The 24,780-nt window shown below is 42.4% G+C and overlaps 1 protein-coding gene across 1 annotated transcript in view; it reads left to right on the top strand.

Moving 5' to 3' along the window:
• Positions 1-24,780, top strand: part of LOC144783951 (uncharacterized) — a 266,569-nt gene that overhangs the window by 70,660 nt on the left and 171,129 nt on the right. The window contains exons 14-20 of the mRNA XM_078662679.1: positions 2,427-2,530; positions 5,229-5,347; positions 15,048-15,230; positions 15,973-16,181; positions 16,901-16,992; positions 20,737-20,834; positions 24,026-24,211. Coding sequence (XP_078518805.1) covers positions 2,427-2,530; positions 5,229-5,347; positions 15,048-15,230; positions 15,973-16,181; positions 16,901-16,992; positions 20,737-20,834; positions 24,026-24,211 — 991 coding nt within the window. The remainder of the gene's footprint in view (positions 1-2,426; positions 2,531-5,228; positions 5,348-15,047; positions 15,231-15,972; positions 16,182-16,900; positions 16,993-20,736; positions 20,835-24,025; positions 24,212-24,780) is intronic.

The following is a 24,780-nucleotide window of genomic DNA, read 5'->3' as shown; positions in this document are numbered from 1 at the left end:
TATTTGTTTGAAGCTACCCGTCTACATGTAGGAGAAGGAGGGGTCTCTAATATTTGTTTGAAGATACCCGTCTACCTGGAGGAAAAGGATGGGTCTCTAATATTTGTTTGAAGATACCCTACCCGGTAGGAGAAGGATGGGTCTCTAATATTTGTTTGAAGCTCCCTGTCTACCTGTATGAGAAGGATGGGTCTCTAATATTTGTTTGAAGATACCTGTCTACCTGTAGGAGAAAGAGGGGTCTCTAATATTTGTTTGAAGCCACCCGTCTATCTTTAGGAGAAGGATGGGTCTCTAATATTTGTTTGAAGATACCCGTCTACCTGGAGGAGAAGGATGGGTCTCTAATATTTGTTTGAAGCTCCCTGTCTACCTGTAGGAGAAGGAAGGGTCTCTAATATTTGTTTGAAGATACCCGTCTACCTGGAGGAGAAGGATGGGTCTCTAATATTTGTTTGAAGATACCCGTCTACCTGGAGGAGAAGGATGGGTCTCTAAAATTAGTTTGAAGATACTCTACCCGGTAGGAGAAGGGTGGGTCTCTAATATTTGTTTGAAGCTTCCTGTCTACCTGTAGGAGAAGGAAGGGTCTCCAATATTTGTTTGAAGCTCCCTGTCTACCGGTAGGAGAAGGATGGGTCTCTAATATTTGTTTGAAGCTACCTGTCTACCTGTAGGAGAAGGAGAGGTTTCCAATATTTGTTTGAAGCTATCCGTCAATCTGTAGGAGAAGGAGGGGTCTCTAATATTTGTTTGAAGCTACCCGTCTATCTGTAGGAGAAGGAGGGGTCTCTGATATTTGTTTGAAGATACCCGTCTACCTGGAGGAGAAGGATGGGTCTCTAATATTTGTTTGAAGCCACCCTTCTACCTGTAGGAGAAGGATGGGTCTCTAATATTTGTTTTAGGACACCCGTCTACCTGGAGGAGAAGGATGGGTCTCTAATATTTGTTTGAAGATACCCTACCCGGTAGGAGAAGGATGGGTCTCTAATATTTGTTTGAAGCTCCCTTTCTACCTGTAGGAGAAGGATGGACCTCTAATATTCGTTTGAAGATACGCGTCTACCTGTAGGAGAAGGATGGGTCTCTAATATTTGTTTGATGCTACCCATCTATCTGTAGGAGAAGGATGGGTCTCTAATATTTGTTTGAAGATACCCGTCTACCTTGAGGAGAAGGATGGACCTCTAATATTCGTTTGAAGATACCTGTCTACCTGTAATAGAAGGATGGGTTTCCAATATTTGTTTGAAGATACCCATCTACCTGTAGGAGAAGGATGGGTCTCTAATATTTGTTTTAAGCTACCCGTCTATCTGTATGAGAAGGAGGGGTCTGTAATATTAGTTTGAGAATACCAGTCTACCTGTAGGAGAAGGATGGGTCCCTAATATTTGTTTGAAGATACCTGTCTACCTGTAGGAGAAGGAGGGTCTCTAATATTTGTTTGAAGCTACCCATCTACCTGTAGGAGAAGGATGGGTCTCTAATATTTTTTTGAAGATACCGGTCTACCTGTAGGAGAAGGATGGGTCTCTAATATTTTTTTGAAGATACCTGTCTACCTGTAGGAGAAGGATGGGTCTCTAATATTTGTTTGAAGATACCCGTCTACCTGTAGGAGAAGGATGGATCTCTAATATTTGTTTGAATATACCCGTCTACCTGTAGGAGAAGGATGGATCTCTAATATTTGTTTGAAGATACCTGTCTACCTGGAGGAGAAGGATGGGTCTCTAATATTTGTTTGAAGCTCCCTGTCTACCCGTAGGAGAAGGATGGGTTTCCCAATATTTGTTTGAAGCTACCTGTGTACATGTAGGTTCTCCTGTGAAACTGGTCTCTGCTGACAGTGTAGTTGTTCCTAAACACAGGTATTTAGGATTCATTTCAGGTCAGATTCCTTTTAAAAGCCTCCCCTGCTTGTATGCATTAACAATGTTTTAAGGTTTTCCCATATAGGGGATTATTCCTATACATCTTGTTTGTGTTATACGGGGTTAATTAATAACTCAAAAAAAGAGGCAACAGTGAACTGATGATTGTAAGAAGAAGGCTTTGTAATGTGATGTTACAAACAGGTGTATGTTACTGGGGTCAGTGAGTACACTCACACCTTCATATATCAGTCCACTGGAAAACAACAATACGCATAGGAAAAGTTCTTGTAAACCTTTTTTTCACATTATAGGAGATACTTTGCCCTGTGGTAAGACCCCTTTATGTGTACCCCTACCGGTGTTAAATCCCCTTTCTTAGCTTGAAAACAGATTAACGCCTTCTGAGTTAGCAACTTACGGATGTGACTGTAGAGCTGGCATGGATGAGTAATGATACTTCATGGTGCTATGGGTGCATATGTAAAAGGCATGGAGGGGGTATTTGAACAAAGGGACTCACCAGTTGCTTTTGTTTCTGGACAGAGCCAATGGACTGGATGCGGTGTTCGCTGATTTAAATGAAGATCAGAAAAAAGCGGTTCTTGACTACAAAATAGAATACCTGTTCAACCAGACTCTGAAAGACGGTAAGGTTATTTTCTGTATTCATGATAGGTCATGAGATAGTTTGGTAGTACTAGAAGCTGCACGTTTGTGTTAATTCTGCATTCATTTGATTGGACAAGATTCTTTTTTATATAGAATTATACCTGAGGTGTGAGAAGTTGATGAGGTTGTTCTCTGACAACTTCAAGATTCTTTGTAAACTTCTCCAGTTTCGCTAACTTTAAGAAGAGGACAAAAAAAACATGCGGGTTAAAGATCCAACGTGATGTAGGTTCTACAAGAGAACATCCCTGCAAAATTACACATTTAAAGGGGGAAAATGTTTTATTGGAAAAATGCCTTGCAAGGAATTACACCGACAAGCAAAGTTGACAGAAAATTTGGATTTTTTCAGAGAGATTTCTCCCAGAGACCATTCGCATGCATGCCTTGCTTTAACATTTTTTCTCTAACCACCTGTTTTCCAAAACGTTTCACACTTTGTGAAATTCACAAAGATTACAAAGCTTTGAAAAACTCAAATGAGTTGCGAAGAACAAACTTTGCACAGCACTAGTAAAATGGAAACACAAATTCAGCAGATCTTGTGAACATAAAACTGGACAGCATGATTGCCCCTGTTTTTGGGGGATTCCCCTGGTCCCTGTTTCATCACGTGACAGCCATTCACCGCTGCACCAGCATGTGATTGGATGCTGTGTTGATAGGATGCCGGTTTTGTTAGAAGTGCTTTCCATCGTTTGTCAGCACCACTGCGTGCCAGTGACTGCATACAAAATCTAACTTTTTGCAGAAGCTTAGCTAACATGGAGCCGGTGCAGTGGCACCAGGGTGCTGGCGACCGGTGGAGCCTTCTGCAGCTCAGTTATGGCTGGTTTCACTACCGGACCAGCAAGGAAGGGAAATCCATTTTTGTTGCTTATTTTTGGGGGCGTAGCAACGGTGCTTAATTTGAGCCGGTGGTTTCCAGTGCTCGACACCAGCACTTAATTGTGGATGTATGACTCTACAACGCATGCTTTTACCACGCATGCTTTTACAACGCGGTTTTTACAACGCATGCCATTACAACGCATAGCGCTTTGGGGTGCTGGATAGTGAATAGTTTAATTTACTATTCTAAATTAAATCTATTCCCTATCCTAGAGCGCCCCTCAGCGCAATGCGTTGTAATGGTTTTTGTTGTAAAACCTGCGTTGTAAAGGCACTGCGTGGTAAAAGTTGCGTTGTAAAGGACGTTTCCCCTTAATTGTCATCACTGGCACTTATGACAGCTGCCACATGGTGGCAATGTTTGTATAATTTAGAGATGACCAGAACAGCAATTGTTTATTGATTTAGTATACATTAAAAACAACTAATACCTAGTTTACCTTACGACCTAAAAAGTGGTACCTTCTTAAGTTATGTTGGTTATTGTTATAAAATTAAAACCAGACCTTTACAGATTGGTAGTCACCTTGCAAGTTATGCGCCCACATGGTTATGGAGCGCCGCTGTACCCCAGGGTTGTCGGCACAAGGGCTGTGTAATCCTGGAACTATTGAACGCTTGTGAATGTGTTGCGGCCGGCCCCTGGGGTTGTAGGCCAGAAGCTGTGTAAGGTTCCACAGGTACTATAAATGTCTTTAAAAAAAAAAAAAACTAATACCTACTGCACAAGCCATTTTTATAGCTTTGAGGGCCTGGAATAGTCTGAATTGTCACACCTGTAGCAGTGTTGTGGTTGGTAGTTGTGTAGGTACTGTCACTGGCAACGCCGGCAGTGGCAATGGGTGATACAAGCAGCCGAAGCCTCCAGACGAGAGCCCTCGCACTTTTTTTTTTACAAATTAAGCACTGCAAGGCACCCATGTAATACCACCGAATGTTTGTGAGCAGGCAGCCGCACATCAACACAGCCGCAACAAACGAAGTTCCTCCCCCATCAACCATTGTGCAAAGATTGCACGACCAACCATCATAACTGTAACAAATCCATACATTCTAGATCTCAAACAAGGATTGTTGTACACCCCATTTATTGCAGCTTTTGTTGGACCTACAGAGGACAAGACATCAAAGGAAAAAACACTGATCTCAACAATGGTTAAGTAAGGATTTACAACAAAGTGTCTACTGTTCAAGAGGAGAGAAGAAAAAAAGAGAGCACAGGACAGTGCTGTATTGTGGGTGTTTTTAGAGAAGAGGTCAAAGTGGAAGCATAAGAGGTAAAGCAGGAGGGGAGTTTGTTCCGGCATCTTCATGTCATGCAAGTTGAGTAATCTGAGTGATGGAAAAGGCTATTTTGCCAAATACCCTGCTTCTGGCACATAAGAAGACATTCATTAGTTGAATGATGGAATTTTCAGGGGTTCCCAGTGGACCTCAGCAACCTCCAAGAATGTCTTAAAGTTCACTTTGTTGGTCTGCCTTTCCTTACACTGTCTGCATTCAAGGCCCTTCCCCTCGACTTCAGACATATGTGTCTCCAGCTGAGTCTAGAAGAAGATGGTTGGCCAACATTACCTTCTCCCAACCTGCTCACCCCCTCCACTGCAGATGAGTGAGATATGGATGCCTCATGCACAAAATTAGGGATCAACATAAACAAATTACAGGGTCTCTATGTGAGTGAAAGCACAAGGATGGTGTGCTACTAGCCATTAAACTGTTGTTCTATTTGTAGACAATGTTTACCTGTTTTGGTACATAAAACTGTCTTTTTTTAACACACAGGAAGTGCCTGCACCATCATGTATCAGACCAGTACAGAGTGGTTGGATTATAATCTAGGACCATACAGCGTTCTCCTTTCGTATGAACAAATTCTGGCTATCAACCACAACTTCATTGGGGTAAGTCATGCTTGGAAATTTGTGGTTGAACTCTTGCGACTGATTACCAACTCGTATTTGTGGCCATGCTGTTCCTCCTGTTGTATGCAAAAGACTTAGGCGTTGAACCAAGCTCCTGTGTTTATATGTGTGCAATCTGGATTTATAACATAAGCAAGGACCACACCCCATCACATGCATTGGACACAGGACTGTTGGTGCCCTTCATTTTGGCTTGTTTTTTTAATTATATATATATATATATATATATATATATATATATATATATATATATATATATATATATATATATATATATATATATATATATATATATATATATATAATATATATATATATATTATTGTATATTATTATATAGTTTAAGGGTCTCAGTTATATTTACAGCATGTACTTGTGCCACCCATACATCGACACCTGGAGATGTTAAAATAAAGCTTTCCTGGCTGTGGGGAATAGAAAGGGATATATATTCATATATATATGTATACATATATAGGAATAAATATAAATGTGCCTATATATAGGCCACTTCTCTCACGCTCTGGAGTCACACCAGCCAGGATACGAAGGACACGGACACGGACCAGTTAAGTGCATTCGCTTTTTATTTTCTAGTGCAGGGTAGTCTCATGACGTTTCGGCTCCAGGAGCCTTGTTCACATGACAATGTTCTAGTGCATGGTTTGCCCTTATAAAGTGCCAGTGATAGGTTCATTAACGTCACATGTGAGGGTTGTGTATGGACATAGAAAACATACTGGGCTTACATAGCAGTTATGTTTCTAAAAAACATTATTTGGTTGCTTTATACAAATCAATGTAAAATACCAGATTTAGCAACTAGTAACCGTCTAGTAATAAATTAGAGTGTTGACATTTATAATATCATGGCTGAAGCGACATATCACAGTTAAATACATTGTGCTAGTAGGCTGTATAATTCAATCCTTTTCTCAATTCTGGATACAATGATATCTTAATTAGTCCCAAAAAAAATATTTTATATATGTATATATGTGTATACATATCGATATCATTTGCATTTCGCATTCTGCTAGACCAATAGATGTATAAAGTGCAAATGCAAGATTCTTGATGTGCAAGTGTCGCTTTCAGTGCAATATTTTGTGCAAAACATCGCATTAGTGCAAAACAAATCCGATCAGGAATACTGTTCCCCATCTATCTGTACAAAAACGCTAAAGTGCAAAACTAGTATGGTCAATATTCATAGCAGCTGATTATGCAGATATCTTCCGCCTGTGCAAAAAAATCGCATGGCTTCACGTAATTAAAACGAGTTAATAAGGACAATGTAAACTATCAAAGCATAATTTTACAACACTAGATAAAACAATCTCAGTCAAAATACTTGCTTACTGTTTGTAGCCGATATTATTTTTAAAAGATGTTAAAAACAGCTTAAAAAATCATTCAACCTCAATGTTGTCAACCACCCTTTAAAAGCCCAGGGGGAAATCTCATTCTGTACATACACTGTGATAAAAGTGAATTAAGTGTCTACTAAATGGTCAACTAAAAGGATTGACCGGGATTTAGGACCCGTACAGTCCATTTAGTTACTAAAGTGCCCTTCAATAGTGATAATCAATATTTCTAATATAAGTAGCAGCAAAATCAGTTTTTTACTTTTGGGTCCCAACAATGTCTCTACCTTCCTCGTCCTCTTGTGGCCCCTCCCAGCCGGGTGGTTCCTACTAATGAGGCTTACAGAAGGGAGACATCGTGCATTCTGTGGTTGTTAAAAAACTCTTATGCTAAACATGTGTAAAGATCCTCGGGAACATTGAGGCCCCCAGGAGTCTTAGTGTTAAGCAACAAGATATATTTTGTTTCCAGCTTTCTTAATTTGGCCTCTCTGTCCCCTTCTCTTCTACTGGCATTCACTGAGTCAATCACCCAATATTTCAGGGTAGCATTATCGCTTTGATGGTATTCCCTGAAATGACGAGCCACCGGATAAGTGTTGTCGCCATTGGTGATTGCACGTAAATGCTGAAGGATACGTTTATGAACAGCATGTTTGGTGCTGCCCACGTATCTTAATAGGCAGGGACATTGCAGGATATACACCGCAAATTCAGTCTTGCAGGTTAATACCTGCGTGATGGGATGTTGGAAGTCAGTAAACCCATCCCTGTAGGTTTTAGTGTTTTCTCCATGAAGGCAGGCCTTGCAGGTTTTACACCGATAAAAGCCATTATGTTGTTGCCACCAAGCGGATTTGACATAGGGTTCTGGATTGGTTTCCACCAGATGATCTCGTAAGGAGGGTGCCCTGCTATAAGTTATAGACACTCTTTTAGGAAGGGTAGTACCTATAATGGCATCATTGGTTACCAAGGACCAATGTTTGTTCATGATCCTATATATCTGCTGATGTTGTCTGCTATATCCAGTGATTATCCGGAAGTTAGTACTCTCCTCTTTCTTCCTATCTACCGTCTCTATTATGGCTGTTGCCTGTTGATCAGTTTTCTTGGTCAATATGTCCTCCCTAGGTAGTAGCATAGATTTCTCTTTAGCTTTATGGATCAACTGGCTTGAATATCCTCTTTCCAGGAAACTTATCTTGCTTTCCTCCTGTGCCCTCTCTAGGTCAGTTGGGTTGTTGCACACTCGCCGTAGTCGTAGCATCTCCCCATAGGGGATGCTAGATACCAAGGGCCCGATTCACAGAATGAACTTAAGACTAAATCCTAAACTTACTACTAATTGGTATTCACAGAATGCACTTACTACTTTCGGGATTCACAGAGTGAACTTACTACTTTCGGGATTCACAGAATAAACTTACTACTTTCGGTATTCACAGAATAGATTTAAGACTACTAACTCTAAGTCCGAAATCGGGGAGTAAATTCCGGCCCGGAGGAGGAGCTTCCGGCTTGGGGGCGGAGCTTGCGGCCCGGAGGCGGAGCTTCCGGCTCAGAGGTGGGGATTTTTGCCATGTTGAAATCTCCAACTCTGGGCCGCAAGCTCTGACTCCGGGCCGGAACCTCTGCCTCCGGCCGCAAGCTCCGCCCCCAAGCCGGAAGCTCCGCCTCCGGGCCGGAATTTACTCCCCGATTTCGGACTTAGAGTTAGTAGTCTTAAATCTATTCTGTGAATACCGAAAGAAGTAAGTTTATTCTGTGAATCCCGAAAGTAGTAAGTTCACTCTGTGAATCCCGAAAGGATTTAGCCTTAAGTTCATTCTGTGAATCAGGCCCCATGTGTGCAGGGTGTGCACTCGCAGCATGTAGTATGCTGTTTCCAGCAGTGGATTTTCGGAAAATTCTAGATTCTAGGTGCCCATCACTTATGTACAATTCAGTATCCAAAAACGTAATAGTTTCCTGACTTAGGGTAGCAGTAAATCTCAAGTTTAATTCATTAACATTAATATCATCAATGAATTTTAATGCCTCTTCTTTGCTTCCCCTCCAAATAACCAGCAAATCGTCAATGAAACGATACCAAGCAACTAAATTATTGCGGATATTGTGTTGGTATTCCTGGCCCAGGACCAGCTCCTCCCAAGCCCCCATGTGCAGACATGCGAAGCTAGGGGAGAAGCTGGCCCCCATTGCCACTCCCTGTAATTGGCGATAAAGTTGTTGGTTAAATAAAAACACATTGTTGTCGAGACAAAATTGCACCATATTCAGAAGCATCACATTATGATCTTTGAATTCTGGATCCCTTTTTGATAAGTAATGTTCGACTGCTCTGATGCCATCACTGTGTGCAATGCTAGTATACAGGGATGACACATCCAATGCTATAAGCCAATCTCCTTTGACCCATTCCACGTCTCTTATTTTTGTTAAAAAATCCCGAGTGTCTCGTATGTATGATCCTAATTTGTGCACATACCCCTGTAAAAAAGAATCAATATAGACAGAAGTGTGTTCAAGAAGGCTGCTTCTGGCAGAAATAATGGGCCTGCCAGGTGGGTGTAGGGGATCTTTATGCTCTTTGGGGATGAAATATAGTATGGGCGTGATGGGATTGTCTATTTTCAAATATTTGAATTCAGCCTTGCTGATCAGTTTAGATGCTTTCCACTTGGATAGTTTCCGATGGTATTCAGTTTTATTTGATGTTAGTACATGAGCCTGTATACGTTCATAGCAAGTTCGATCGTTTAGCTGAATATATGCTTCTATGTCATACTCTGCCTTATTCATCAGGACTACATTTCCGCCCTTGTCACTGCTCCTCACTATAATGTCCTTATCCTTGGATAGTCTGGTAGTAAGGGCTGTGTATTGTTGTGATCGTCCATCATATTTTCTTTTTGTTTTTCCTGTATTTTTTAGAAGTTCTTTCAAATCCCCAACCACATTCTCATGAAATATATCAATGTTGTCTCGTTGCAAAATAGGGTAAACGGTTGAGGGTGGCCTGAATTGGGTGTTCGATGATACTCTATTGCCCCATTGATCAATCTCATTGAATTCATTTGTTGCCATGTTCGACTCCTCATAACCTGCCCCTTCAGTTTCCCCAAGTTCTGTGATAATTCTTGTGCCCTGAGATACATTGATTGTATCGCTGTTAGCAACAGTTAAGTGTGGTGGAGTATTTTTTGTTTTTTCCCTTAACGCATAGAATTTTCAAAGTTTTAACTTCCTTACTGCTTTATAGACATCGCATCGCGTTGCAGGATAGTTAAAATCACAGAGTGCGGCAAAAGTAAGTCCCAATTTTAGAATTTCTTCTTCCTTTGTCGTTAATTCAAGTGGTGTTACATTTACAATTGTGCGATTACTAGCTCCTTTTATTCCTGTGGGGTGACAGGCCCCTGTCCCTGTCCCCTTCCAACTCTTCTTCTCTTTTGATACCCTCCTCTTGGCTGCCCTGTACCTCTGGCGCCGCCGGTAATTTGCCCGCTGTTTCCTTGTCCAGGCTGTGTGCAGGGCCTCAGGGTTTTCAATCTCTCCTGGCATAAAAAAGTAATCTCTTGGCCTGGGGAGGGTTTGGGGTTTCCTTCTGCCTGTTCCTGCCTGCGGCGGTCAGAATCCGATTCTGCTTCTTGGTCAGAGCTAAGAGTGGAATTAGAGGAGTCAGTTTGCACATTTTGCCCCTGTTTCTGCCGAACATTTTTCACTTTGGGTTGAGGTTTCACTGCGCCTCTGCAAAGGGCATCGTATTTGCGTGAGAACGTAAATATTTGTCCCAGTTCATAATCGCTATGGTCCCTTTGAAATTTGTATGCTTTTCTTTCAACAATTTTCGCTTCCTCTTTCTTGAGGCGCTCATTCATTGCTTTGGCTAGTTTCGTTCTTTCCTCTTCCTCCCCCAAAGTTTCCATTTCTTCTTGGATTGCTGCTATTTCACCCAGCAATTTAGTCCTATCAATATCTGCATATTTTATCAAAATTTGTACTTGTCGACGTGATGCCTCGAGGTGACACTCCGCCCACTCCCTCATGAGGTCAGGGTTTGGGTCCTCGTATGTGGGGACTGTAAGAATTCGCAGTCCTCGTGGTATGCGGTTTACTTCAAAATACCGCTGCAAGGATTTAGATTCCCACCACTTTGCTTGTTCTTGGCGGGACTTTTTCTCTAGAGTTTTAAATAGGTCCCTAATTACTGATGAGCTGCCACCACTAGCGTCATTGTTGGACCTCCCACCGATGTCAGCGGGGAGGGGGTACTGTCGGAAAACATTGTGGCTGCTAATGTTTCCCGGTCCCGAACATTGTCACCAGACATCCCTGCAATACTAGTTGCAATCCACCAGGCGTCTTCGATATCCCCGATAAATATCTGGTATCAAAAGTCTGCCAGTTCACTAAGCTTCTCACCCACCGAGTTGTTTTCAGAGCTTACTTGGTCAGGCGTCTGCTACACCGGTCCTTTAATCACCCGGTCCGCTACGCGAGCTGCGCTAGCTCCGACCAGTCTTTCCACTCTTCGTAAGTCCTTCCAGTTGGTGGGGGTCAGGCGCCCTACTATATATATATGTGCTGAAACTCCGTGTTACCACCTCCAATCCCCCAGGACCGGCGAAGCAGGAGACAGACCACGAACTTCTCAGGTAACTGATATTTTTAATTGCAGATCTTAGTGGTACAACCAACCATGACGCGTTTCGGGCTATGCAGCCCTTGTTCATATATATATATATACAGATTATTATTCATGAGGCTGTATTTATTCATTTCATTTTTTGAGGTTTTTCTTGTTAGAATTTTAATCAAATATGTGATTCCTTTATTTTTTATATAAGAAAACCTTGGATTTTAAAATATTTAATATTGATATACCCCATGGAGTTTATTAATTATGTATCACTGCACTACAATGTCAATGACTCAGGCTTGTAGTATGTTCTTTATGTCTATGTCCTCGTTGCATTGAATGTGACCATTTTTTCGCACTAGCAGTTTAAAAAGCTGTCCTGATCTTTCGCAACATGTCATGAGATCAAGCTTCGCATGGAAGCGAAACGCGTTATGGCGGACATGCTGGGCACAATAAAGGCACTTTAATTCTGCACCAGAAACCTTGGGTCTGCTCTTCGTCATTGTGCTACGCAGGAAAGCAGTTGGTGGTGGCGATTTTCTACATATATATCGATATATTATCTGGGCACTGGGTGACGTGCATGGACATTGCCGCCCCCGCAGATGATTGGACTAGTGCATCGTGGTTGAAGCGGTTTGGGGGCATAAGGAGACAATTTTATTTCTGCTTCAAGCGATACCTGGCACCATCTGCGCATTTTGCTTCCCCGCCTGACCACAGGGTCGGAACTTTATTCCACCACTTACCTGGATACAAGGCTTTGCATTCTGGGTCTTGCAGTTCTGGACTACGCCCGGATCAGCAACAGGTGGGGTCAGTGACATCGAGGGCGGAGCTCCAGCCAACAGGCTACAGAAGGCAGCATGGCAGTCTTTTGGCGTAGATGGAGGGTTTAAGACACTTGTGGCGCTGAGGAAGGCAAATGATTGCCGAAATGCATTCGCCGTAAATCTGCAGAAATAAATGCCTCCAACCCTGTCCCCAGTTGTGGCCTTCGCTCTTTCTAACGGAGGAGGTGTTTTGGATTTTGTCTGCGCTTGTCAGAGGCGCAGTTTGGAGGCCCCCGCTTCATCAAGTTGGTCCGGACACGCTCTGGCGATGCTTCGGCATGTTTGCTGCTCCAAGGTATTGGAATCGTCTGGGCCCGCCACGAGGCACAAAGAGAGAAGAAGCGGTTGTCAGGATATTATCCGGGCACTGGGTGACGTGCATGGACATTGCCGCCCCCGCAGATGATTGGACTTGTGCATCGTGGTTGAAGCGGTTTGGGGGCATAAGGAGACAATTTTATTTCTGCTACAAGCGATACCTGGCACCATCTGCGCATTTTGCTTCCCCGCCCGACCACAGGGTCGGAACTTTATTCCACCACTTACCTGGATGCAAGGCTTTGCATTCTGGGTCTTGCAGTTCTGGACTACGCCCGGATCAGCAACAGGTGGGGTCAGTGACATCGAGGGCGGAGCTCCAGCCAACAGGCTACAGAAGGCAGCATGGCAGTCTTTTGGCGTAGATGGAGGGTTTAAGACACTTGTGGCGCTGAGGAAGGCAAATGATTGCCGAAATGCATTTGCCGTAAATCTGCAGAAATAAATGCCTCCAACCCTGTCACCAGTTGTGGCCTTCGCTCTTTCTAACGGAGGAGGTGTTTTGGATTTTGTCTGCGCTTGTCAGAGGCGCAGTTTGGAGGCCCCCGCTTCATCAAGTTGGTCCGGACACGCTCTGGCGATGCTTCGGCATGTTTGCTGCTCCAAGGTATTGGAATCGTCTGGGCCCGCCACGAGGCACAAAGAGAGAAGAAGCGGTTGTCAGGATATTATCCGGGCACTGGGTGACGTGCATGGACATTGCCGCCCCCGCAGATGATTGGACTTGTGCATCGTGGTTGAAGCGGTTTGGGGGCATAAGGAGACAATTTTATTTCTGCTACAAGCGATACCTGGCACCATCTGCGCACTTTGCTTCCCCGCCCGACCACAGGGTCGGAACTTTATTCCACCACTTACCTGGATGCAAGGCTTTGCATTCTGGGTCTTGCAATTCTGGACTACGCCCGGATCAGCAACAGGTGGGGTCAGTGACATCGAGGGCGGAGCTCCAGCCAACAGGCTACAGAAGGCAGCAGGCTACAGAAGGCAGCATGGCAGTCTTTTGGCGTAGATGGAGGGTTTAAGACACTTGTGGCGCTGAGGAAGGCAAATGATTGCCGAAATGCATTCGCCGTAAATCTGCAGAAATAAATGCCTCCAACCCTGTCCCCAGTTGTGGCCTTCGCTCTTTCTCTTTCTAACGGAGGAGGTGTTTTGGATATATATATATATATATATATATATATATATATATATATACAGATATATAAATTTATATATATACAGATATATTTATATATATATATATATATATATATATATATATATATATATATATATTAACGCTCGTGTTGCCTCCGGTTTCCAAGAGAAAATACCGCACTCCAGGTAAGGGGGCTCACACAAGACTTTTATTGGCAAGCACAAAAACAAAAGTTTTGGCGTAGAGCATTCCTCTATGACACAGAGGAAGGCTCTACGCCGAAACGTTTGTTTTTGTGCTTGCCAATAAAAGTCTTGTGTGAGCCCCCTTACCAAGAGTGCAGTATTTTCTCTTGGAAACCGGAGGAAAAACGAGCGTTAATTTGTAAAACGGTCCGCCACGACCGTAACCAGCACCCGCCGAAAAAAGTGCACTGTTAGTAGGAGGTGGCGAACGGAGCGCCAATATATATATATATATATATATATATATATATATATATATATATATATATGAAATTAAATCCTGACCGCCAAACGTGGCGGAACAGCAGGCGTGGACCTCTTCTACAAACAGCAGTTCAGAACGCGAACCAAAGCCACAGCAGACAAAAGATGTTTTCACAAATCCATTTAATTTAATTGCAGAAAATGTAAGAGCCTGTGCCCTCCCTGATATATATATATGCCTTAAATAGTTTTATCACCACATGACATAGTAGGATATCAAAAATCAACTGTATATATATATATATATATATATAATTTTTTTTAGTGTAATATACTTTTTATCGCCATTGTCGTAAAAAGTTCGGGGAGGGACCCACAAAGTCTGTTCACACAAAACCCTAAACTGAATAGCCTGAATAAGGGTAGTGGACGAGCCCCTCCTATAAAGTTGGAAAGGATTCAATTAAGAAGAGGATCGCACCACTTTGCCACGAGCATCCATTCCACACAGAATGCATATTTGTCCAGACTTTACTCCTCCCCAGGTAGATTCTCCTGCAGTCAGAGGTGGCCTGTCCATGTAGTTACACAAGAACTCAAGTTAAGGGGGGGCACCAATTTCAAAGGGCAAAAATAAATATCTAACATAAAAAAAAATCCAGGGGCCTATTGTATGGTTAACATAAAGTGCCTTTTAGAGGTAGGTAATCTAGGAACTTACCTGCCTGCATGGTCACTGGATGGGGTAGTGAGAGGAATAGGTTCCTGTGCTGCAAGGTCTCTGTTTTAGCCACAGCTACCACTTCTGGATCTTTACGGGGAGGAGAGGCAGTTCTGACCACAAATGAAATCATTTGCGTGCTAAAAACAGGTTGATGAAGCACAGACGGGTTATGTTTGATTCTCTCTTTTCCTAGTTTGATGCTGCATCATTGCTCAGTGGTGAGCAGCTGGCACAGCTCCTGGTGCAGTCGGGTGTTCTGGTTGATGCCTCGGTGCAAGATGCTGAGAGGAAAGTCGATATAATACTGGAGAATTTTAATGACACCTTTGAGGAGTTTACCTCGTTCATGGTCGAGCTCCATGTGCAAACCATGCAGGTAAGAACCAATATCACGACGCCTCCACAGTTCTTTCATCCCCCTACAACAAATCGGTCCTAGGCAGGCCAGAATTCATCATGCCTTACAAATGTAGTCCTGCTGTGAAAGCAACAACTTGGCTTTAAGACCAGAATCCTAATATTGAAGCTAAAGTCCTTCTTGTTTTGGAGTCTTCTCTTAGTTGGAGGGAAAAGATTTGCAAGCCTTATTTAGAGTTTGTGGATGATACAACCCATCACAAACATGGTGGATATCCTGTCCGCTGTATTACAAGTGCATTATAGCTGATGGCCCGTCCATGAAACTCTGAATAAGGTCCTAAGACCCAAAACATAAAGTTATTGGCCTGTGATCACACACACAGGTCTACAGCTGAAAGTGGGATTAGAGTGCCTGTCTACTAGCTTGCGAACATACATACAGCTTAGATCCTTGACCATATCTCCACAAATGGTGCATATAGTCGGGGCAGGGTTGCATGAACGAAGTTGGCAGGCACATCTGAACTTGTATCTGGTGGATAAATGCAAGTAATTGCTACCCAGTGAAGTCTAACCTTTTGAAGGACTCTGTAAAGTTACAATGAACAGCCTTCTTCAGGCTAATTAAGATAGATATACTTTGAGTCTAACATTCTGCTGGCGGTACCTTGACCTGAATCTCATGGACCAAGGTAGTGGGACGAAAATAGCTGCTCTGCTGACTTCACTCTCTCTCTCGATGTTCTTCGTCCCTCCAGGTACATATCGATGTCATCACGATTAAAAGTATCAGGTGCAAGATGATGACTGCCATGTGGAAGGAACTAGCCCCCCACTTTGGTTCATTTGCCGACAGTGATTACGAGACCTGGATTGGGGAGCGACTCAAATTGTTCACTCCCTGCATCACCACTCAACAGATCTATGAACTGCCCTCCACGGTGAACTGCACAACATTCCATGCCATGTGAGTATAGCTCTTTTCGCAAATGAACATGAGTGCTTGTGCCTATGTCCGTGCACAAGAGGTGTTCCTGTGCGAGTGTCTTTGGAAGACCTTCTACTCACCGTCTGATGAACGCATCGCTCTATTATCTCTGTGTACGGGTGGTGGCAGTCTAGAATATCGAGTAGGGTACACGGTTCCATGTTAGTATCGTAGCCAAAATATCACCACACAAAACTGTTGAAAGGTAAGTGCATATATGGAAGCACAGACTAATAATTCTTAACTTCACATCTACTTCCTTTGAAGATATATACTGTCAAGGTACATATATGTACAGGGAGGTATAAAAAAATCTATGCATACTTACCTGTCGATATTTTTTACCTCAATAATATGGTATGGCATTAGGGCACAACGATATTTCCTGCCCAATATCCAGGACCCACACCAGTGCAGATGTGAACATGTTTGCTCTGTGCTTATGCAACAGGCTGAGAGGATGTGCAGAGGGTTTGTGTGTGTGTGTGTGCATGCATGTGAACGTGATCCGCTGCCTCTTTGAGATTTTTGCCTCTTAACCTATGTCAATCTGCACATTTAATAAGAGATGGCTTGGCCAGAAACAGAGACTTGCTGTTGATCCAGGCAGAAAGGCTGAACGTTGTGCAATTAACTAGTGTGCCACTGCTTGGAAATGTCGCATTTTTCCCTGACATGGTTTTTTTCTTCTATTTTAGCATGCACAGTTTTAATGCTGCGTTTTCACATATGGACAGTGCCACTCAACGCGTTGTAGCTAAATGGATGTATGATTACCTGAACGTCACACGTGAGTGATTTCTATCAGCCTGTAATATGTTTTCCTTGTTCTATAAATAAGACTCGTTCTCGTTGCATGTTTTGTGTTTAGTCTCTCTATGTCGTCATCTCTCTCTTTCTCCGCCTCTTTTGCTTTCTCGTTTCCTCTCTGTCACTTACTTTCCTCTGCCTCCCAGTCTTTTTCTTTCTTTAGCTCCTCTGCCTTGCTCTCTCTTGCACCCTTTCTTTACGTTTTACCTTTCAGTTCCATCTTGTTGCCTCTCTCGAATTCTCTCTCTCTCATTACCTTTATCATTCTTTGAGGCTCTCTCTAGCATTCCTTTCTTCTCTGGTGCCGCATCTCTCTCTCGCTCTCTCTCTTTATCTCTCTCTCTCTCTCAGACCAGTTTTCATCACAAAGTTGATGCTGCTTGAATGTCAGTAAACCTTTTAATATCACATTTATCACCTAACATTCACCAGGCTCTCCTCTTCAGATAGTCATTAACCGGGCTCTCTTCTTCAGATAGTCATTCACCAGCCTCTCTTATTCAGATAGTCATTGACCAGGCTCTCTTCTTCAAATATCATTCACTGGACTCTCTTCTTCAGATAGGCATTCACCAGGCTCTCCTCTTCAGATAGTCATTAACCGGGCTCTCTTATTCAGATAGTCATTCACCAGGCTTCCTTATTTAGATAATCATTCACCAGCCTCTCTTATTCAGATAGTCATTGACCAGGCTCTCTTCTTCAAATATTATTCACTGGACTCTCTTCTTCAGATAGGCATTCACCAGGCTCTCTTATTCAGATAGTCATTCACCAGGCGAACCTCTTCAGATAGTCATTAACCAGGCTCTCTTATTCAGATAGTCATTCACCAGCCTCTCTTATTCAGATAGTCATTGACCAGGCTCTCTTCTTCAAATATCATTCACTGGACTCTCTTCTTCAGATAGGCATTCACCAGGCTCTCCTCTTCAGATAGTCATTAACCGGGCTCTCTTATTCAGATAGTCATTCACCAGACTCATCTTATTTAGATAGTCATCAACCAGACTCTCTTCTTCAGATAGCCATTCACCAGTCTCTCTTATTTAGATAGTCATTCACCAGACTCTCTTCTTCAGATAGTCATTCACCAGGCTCTCTTATTTAGATAGTCATTCACCAGACTCTCTTCTTCAGATAGTCATTCACGAGACTCTCTTATTCAGATAGTCATTGACCAGGCTCGCTTCTTCATATATCATTCACTAGACTCTCTTCTTCAGATAGGCATTCACCAGGCTCTCCTCTTCAGATAGTCATTAACCAGGCTCTCTTATTCAGATAGTCATTCACCAGGCTCTCTTATTTAGATAGTCATTCACCAGGCTCTCTTCTTCAGATAGTCATTCACCAGACTCTCCTATTCAGATAGTCATTGACCAGGCTCTCTTCTTCATATATCATTCACTAGACTCTCTTCTTCATATATCATTCACTAGACTCTCTTCTTCAGATAGGCATTCACCAGGCTCTCCTCTTCAGATAGTCATTAACCAGGCTCTCTTATTCAGATAGTCATTCACCAGGCTCTCTTCTTCAGATAGTCATTCACCAGACTCTCTTATTCAGATAGTCATTGACCAGGCTCTCTTCTTCATATATCATTCACTAGACTCTCTTCTTCAGATAGGCATTCACCAGGCTCTCTTCTTCAGATAGTCATTAACAAGGGTCTCTTCTTCAGATATTCATTCTTCAGGTTAGTATTTCTCAAGGTTGACAGACACTCTTTTCTATACAGCTGTTCAAAAATATCTGATTTTGACTGAGAACAAAGTAATGAATTGTTTCACCCTGGTATTACAATGCTGTGTGTTTTTACTCGAACCCCTGACATCACATTGCGGCTTTGGTGTACATTTCACCTGACCAGTTACAAATGCTGTCCATGGATCCAGTCACAACGTTCAGGATTTTGGACATTGAAGTATATTCGCCTCCAGAAGGAACAAAACTAAATCCTTATGGTCTAATCAAAAGAAGAACTAAAATCCACTCACAACATTAGATACCAGTAATTGGTTGCAAGATGGACCTGAAGTTATATATGATTTTATCCATAGCCATCCGTAGGCGTCTAAAAACCATCTTCATACCAGCACCTCGATCCATTCTAGAACATTTGTAAATGGGCAACAGGAAGTTGCATTTATGGTCCCACTTATGAATGGACCAGTAATTGTTGTGACATTTATCACCCCATGGTACGGTCCGACTCAGCTTAGCCAGAATTTATCGGTTGTGATAAATATCACCCAATTACAAGTTTTTGGCCACTAACAATAGGATTTTGGGGCTTACCTGATATTTTTCCACCCAATCAATATACAAAGGTATGACCTGCCGATTTCATCACCGTACTCATAATTGCTGTACGCCCATTAACAGGAGTTACCACACATATCGCAATTAGCCGGTAATGTCTCGTTGTTCAGAAAGCCCACTTTACCTCGTCAGACAGGTTCTAGTGGGTTATGTAAACAATGCACAAAGATGGCTGACATTGTGTCTGCAGCATGCTCTAATCCAAGTGTGTGAATTGCCAGGGTTGCGCCTATCTACAAATTTACCACACTCCAGGGTACTGAGTGGAATCACAATCACCTATGTGTAAAAACAAGATAGGTGTTTTTCCTGAAAAAAGTCTGCAGTGTTAGCAGTGTAATCCGCAGTCATGTGTATGTCATGAATCTCTGATATAGCCCGGGCCATTGGAATTATGCGGCAGAAGAGGGCCAAATTATGCATTAAGGGTGAGTAAATTATACAGCAAAAAAGGAAAAATATGTGGAATAATGCGGCACATAGTATGATACTACCACTTCATCATTCATCATCAGTTGGTTGCACCGCAATAGTACCAGTTGAACACCCAAAAATAGCAATGAGCAAAAGAAAGGTGACCGCTCAGCCTTTGCAAAAGGCCTTCCACTGCACAGCAACACTTGTTTTTTGTTGACATCCGCAGAGTATGCAGCAAATAATGGATTATGTGGCAAATGTGGCAATTCTATAATTATATCAAAAACGGTGCTGCCGCACAATTGCATAATTCCAGTGGCCCTAGATACAGCGGATAAATTATCTACAAGCACATTCTCAAAAATGTTACAAAACTCGATAGAAGCCTGGTACTGTATGACTGCCTATAATGCAGGTAGTTTGTACTAAGTATTTAGAGCCATGTATCAATATAACCTATTACAAGATAGACACTGCAGTGTTAAACACACACATTTAGTGGCGATGTGCATATTTACCAGCATACCTTCAGAGGCATGCTGCAGAACTCTGCCACAAGAAATAGATGAAGGCAGGAACCAATCTAAGAAACTTTGGGTCATTAAGTCCTCAGCACTGCATCCATTGGTCTACATCTGAGCCCTTCAGCATGCCATCTCTCTGTAATCCCATCAACTCATATGTTTCAGTTTGCCCTCTGGTGCTCATTGAAAATGACCAAAACATATGGCACCTCAGATGTATGTGTGCTTCTAAAGAGAAACATGGACTGTACAGTAGTGTGAGATCTTCAAAGATCCAGAATGTGAAGACCATCCTCAAATGATCCTTCCTTCCAGTTTTACTAATTTCCATGTACTGTATGACTTTTAGTTCTCCATTAGGTGCCCGTCAAGCGCATAGAAGAGTAAGATATTTGGATTTAATATTGCACGTTGAACGGCTTGTTCCTCAAACTGATTTCATTTCATTGTTTCAGAATGTCCAAGCGACAATTGGCTGATCGACAATTTTGGGGACTTCAGTGTACAAATTACAGTACAGGAGATAATGTGCCTGAATACAACTTTTAATTTGGTAAGAACCCCTTGAGAGATCTTGGGAAAATAGATGACAGTGAGATTCGAAGTGAAGTGTCTTTGAGGATAACACCGGTGTGGTATTTGGGGCAGAAGTAGATAAAGGTAAATATGTGATCCACATGCGGTCAGAAGAACATAAAGGATGATGGGGAGCTAAAGGTAAGGATGCTGAATGACTTAAAGATGTCTATCAGTGAGATACCTCAGTCGTGAGATTGTGTTACCAATGCACTAAACATACCCAGGCTTACCAAAGAAATTGCACGTACCACAAGATACATTTTATAGTCCCTCATTCTCACTAGTGTTGACCAATCACATTGGTTTTTCCGAACCTGAAATTACCCATATCATGGTCTTCGGTAATTCTATGACTCGTAATCACTGCACTATTACAACGTTTTCTCCCAAGGAATGAGAAATAACTGTGGGAATTGTATTTGCACACCTATTATGTTATGATTTTTCCTCATTCTACTGGGATTTCTCTGCACACATTTCACTAGGTTTTTAATTTTGAAACCAATGCAGGCAAAGGGATTCAACAGAGTGGTTCTCCTGCAAATCTGTACTATCCATTGGGGTGGAAATTCCAGTTTCCACCTGAATCGGGATTACCCAGAAGCTGAGCATAAGACCAATAGTATTTTTCCCCGTTGACCAAAACTGAACTGAATCACTAAATATGTACAGGAAGGGTGGGAAGAACATTGCTAAAACAGAGCAAATAAAGTAGAGGGAGAAACACATGATACCGGGATACTGAGCCATCACTGACGTCTATCACAAACAAAACATTTTTAGTCGTCTTCAAAGGGTACCTTATGGAGCTTAACACTTGCCCAGCTGTCACTTATACAACACAGAGGATCTTGAATGAAACAGTATTCTGACTGGTGATCAGTGTAGCACTTAGGAGTGACTGTAGTGTACTTGCAACATCACAGTCTGCTCTTAACTTTCCCACTTTACCAACAGTACTAGTCTAAGCTATTTTGAGAAAGTCAACACTGGATGACTATTAAATTATCTAATCAGTGCAGGATTTGTGCCCTGATCATGACACAGCTATTTTGTAATAGCTGAAAGTGGCGTAAAGTCATTGCCAAATGAATTAGGCACTAAACAGTTGTATCCCCATCTGATGTAGGCTTTGAACAACATCTCAGAGTTGGAACTCTTCCCTGCGTTTTAGCCAGTTCTGTGGTTCTTGACATGTAATGCAGCCATTTATACTACAATAGGAGCCACGTCATCTGTGTCACTCTACACCTAGTTGAATTGGTTTTTGACAGTGGTGTAGTAGTGGGGAGGCGTCCCTCCCGGGCGGCGCGAGTTTTGGTGACGGTGCACTTTTACCCACTGCCACCTCCTCCTCGCACTTTGCTCTTGCCTGCGGCCGTCACAGGCTGGCAAATGCAGGGACCGCTACAGGCGGCAAAAGGTTTAGCTATGCTACTGGTTGTCGATGACTTGTCTGTAGACTTCCTTAACTGATGCAATGCTGCTGAGCAACATCTCCTAAGAGCAGCACGCTTACATCTTTAAACGATAATTATCAGTGTTGAACTGGCCTGCCGTGCACTCTCACACTGCCAGATGAGCCAGCTAAAATGGGCCAGTGGTCAGGTGTGTTTTCTTGGGCCAGTGGGCTTTGGTGGGATCAAAGATACCTCTTTCAATTCAGCCTATCTGGCAGTGCCAGAGTGCCTGATAGGCTAGTCCTACACTGATAATCATTCAAATAAGAGAAACTTGAGCTGAGATGTGGGAAATCTATCTGAGTATGTGATAGAGCAATTCGATGTAGAGAGCAAACGCTCACAAGAGCATCTGAGTGCCAGGGTTTTCACCAGTATGTTACATCCGAAGGACAGTTTGCCCATCTTAAATCAAGCTATTTCTTTGCTGTGCCCTTTGGTTCCTCTGCCAAGGACTTAATTTAGCATGGACCAAATCTCACTGGAAGCATAGGTCGTCACAAAGAATGCTTTAGTTACATCAAGAGTTTCTTAAACATGAGATGTTGTGTCTAGAAGAGAGTGGGATGTGGTTGAGAACAGATCACAGAAACCAGGATATGGCGGGAAGTGAGGGATCATGAAACTGGGTTCGCGATTGACAACCAATAGATCGCCCTGTGAACATATAACATTCCAACTTGCATTCAATATCCTTATCAGAAAGAAAGCAAACAGAGCATTCTAATTAAATCATCAATTCCGAAAATCAATTTCTCATTTCCCTAATGTAACTGCATAAATCTTTGGGGGTTATTTAGAGGTGGGTGGGTGCGGGAAAGCCACCAAGCTATCTGGAACAGGTGTGGCGCAGCGACCAAGGCGGCTGACACCGGAACACGCGGGCTCATGGTTCGATCGCGGACGGCAGGTTAGCACAGCACCATGTGACTCAGGACAATAGCTCGCTTAATCTTCTCGGCGGCCCCCTGCGCAGGGACACCTCGCCTGAGGTAGCTGTATGCTTTACAAATGCTGGTTATTATTATTATTATTATTATTTTCGGATGTCACACCTGCCCTTACTCTAAATATCTCTACACTTTTTGGCAGATGCTCTTCATCCCCCAAACTCTGAATAAAGAATCTTAGTTAAAATCGTGGTTCTAATTTTATACTTACAAAGAAGGCAGTTTAAACACTCGACACAGGCATACCTTGAGATACTTCCCAACTTCAGGAGAAATCAGCATTTTAATTGAGACATGATTTAACAAATACCATATTGTAGTTTGGAGACATAACTGCGAAAAGCAGACTAAACCATGCACTGGTATTTTACAGCCAAATGTCACATATGCATATCATGTGAGTACCTGGGGAAAAAGAGATTTGCCAAGATCTTCTACATTAATTCCTAATTAAATGATAAAGCTTAGTTTAGAACCTTGGGGGGCAGATTTACAAGCCCCTTGCACTTTTGCGTCACTTTTCCCATGTTAAAAGTGACGCAAAAGTGGCGCAGAGGGCTTTTAAATCTGCTCCCAATTCTTTAAAACCTAAGTTCTGCATGTTCACTGCACAACTGTGCCTATCACACACATTCTGCAAGTAGTACAACCATTTACATGTTTGTTGCCAAAATTGGTCTATTCAACGTCAATATTATTAGAGTAAATTTAAAGCAGATTATGGCTTATTTGTGAATCTTATTTTCTGCTTTCAGCTGGGTGATGTGGATGTTCTTACTCCAGAGCAAATTGGCGATGCAGCCTTAGTGATACCCGGTGCCCTGGAGTCAGTGACCATTATGAGCACAATCTTAGATGCAGTAATAAATAAGACAACACAGGAGGAAGTCATTAGTAGCCTCGGTGCATTCTGGGATTCCTTCACCGTTGGTTATGAAAAGGTAAGAACAATTATATTTCACTACAAGCAACATTCTGGACACATTTTCTGGTGGAAGAGACGGGCAATAGGTAATATCTGCACCAAAAGACATATAGTGGCTATGATTATCAAGGAATATCTATTTTACCAGTAAATGTTTTATATACCCCAAAATATCAAATGCCTTCCCGAATGGGTCAAAAAATGTTTTTATTCACATTATCAGAAAGTGCGTTGAAATTGCAATGTGGTGTGCTTACCTGTGGATATATAGTGGAAATGGTACATTAACCTTTAACATTTGTATGCTTGTCAGTTCTGGTCTTGAGCTCTTCTTTAAAACTTAGTTTCACGTCACACGTAGAAATATATTTTGTGACGCCCTAACCAATCAGAACACTGCATTCTTGAAGGGCAAGACAATGTGGTTAGGTCATCCATTGTATTTTCTATAGTAATAGAGAACTGTGGCTTGTGCCCCACAAATGCACAGTGTTAAACACACCATACAATCAGTTGTGACTAGGAGTGTAGAAGCAAGAACATAATGAATGTCACTTTTAGGGCGCTGTTCTGTGATGAGCTGGA

This window comes from Lissotriton helveticus, chromosome 10, assembly GCF_964261635.1.
Source record: "Lissotriton helveticus chromosome 10, aLisHel1.1, whole genome shotgun sequence".
Taxonomy (NCBI): domain Eukaryota; kingdom Metazoa; phylum Chordata; class Amphibia; order Caudata; family Salamandridae; genus Lissotriton; species Lissotriton helveticus.
Note: the sequence above shows the minus strand (reverse complement) of the source record. Positions and strands in the feature narration are given on the sequence as shown.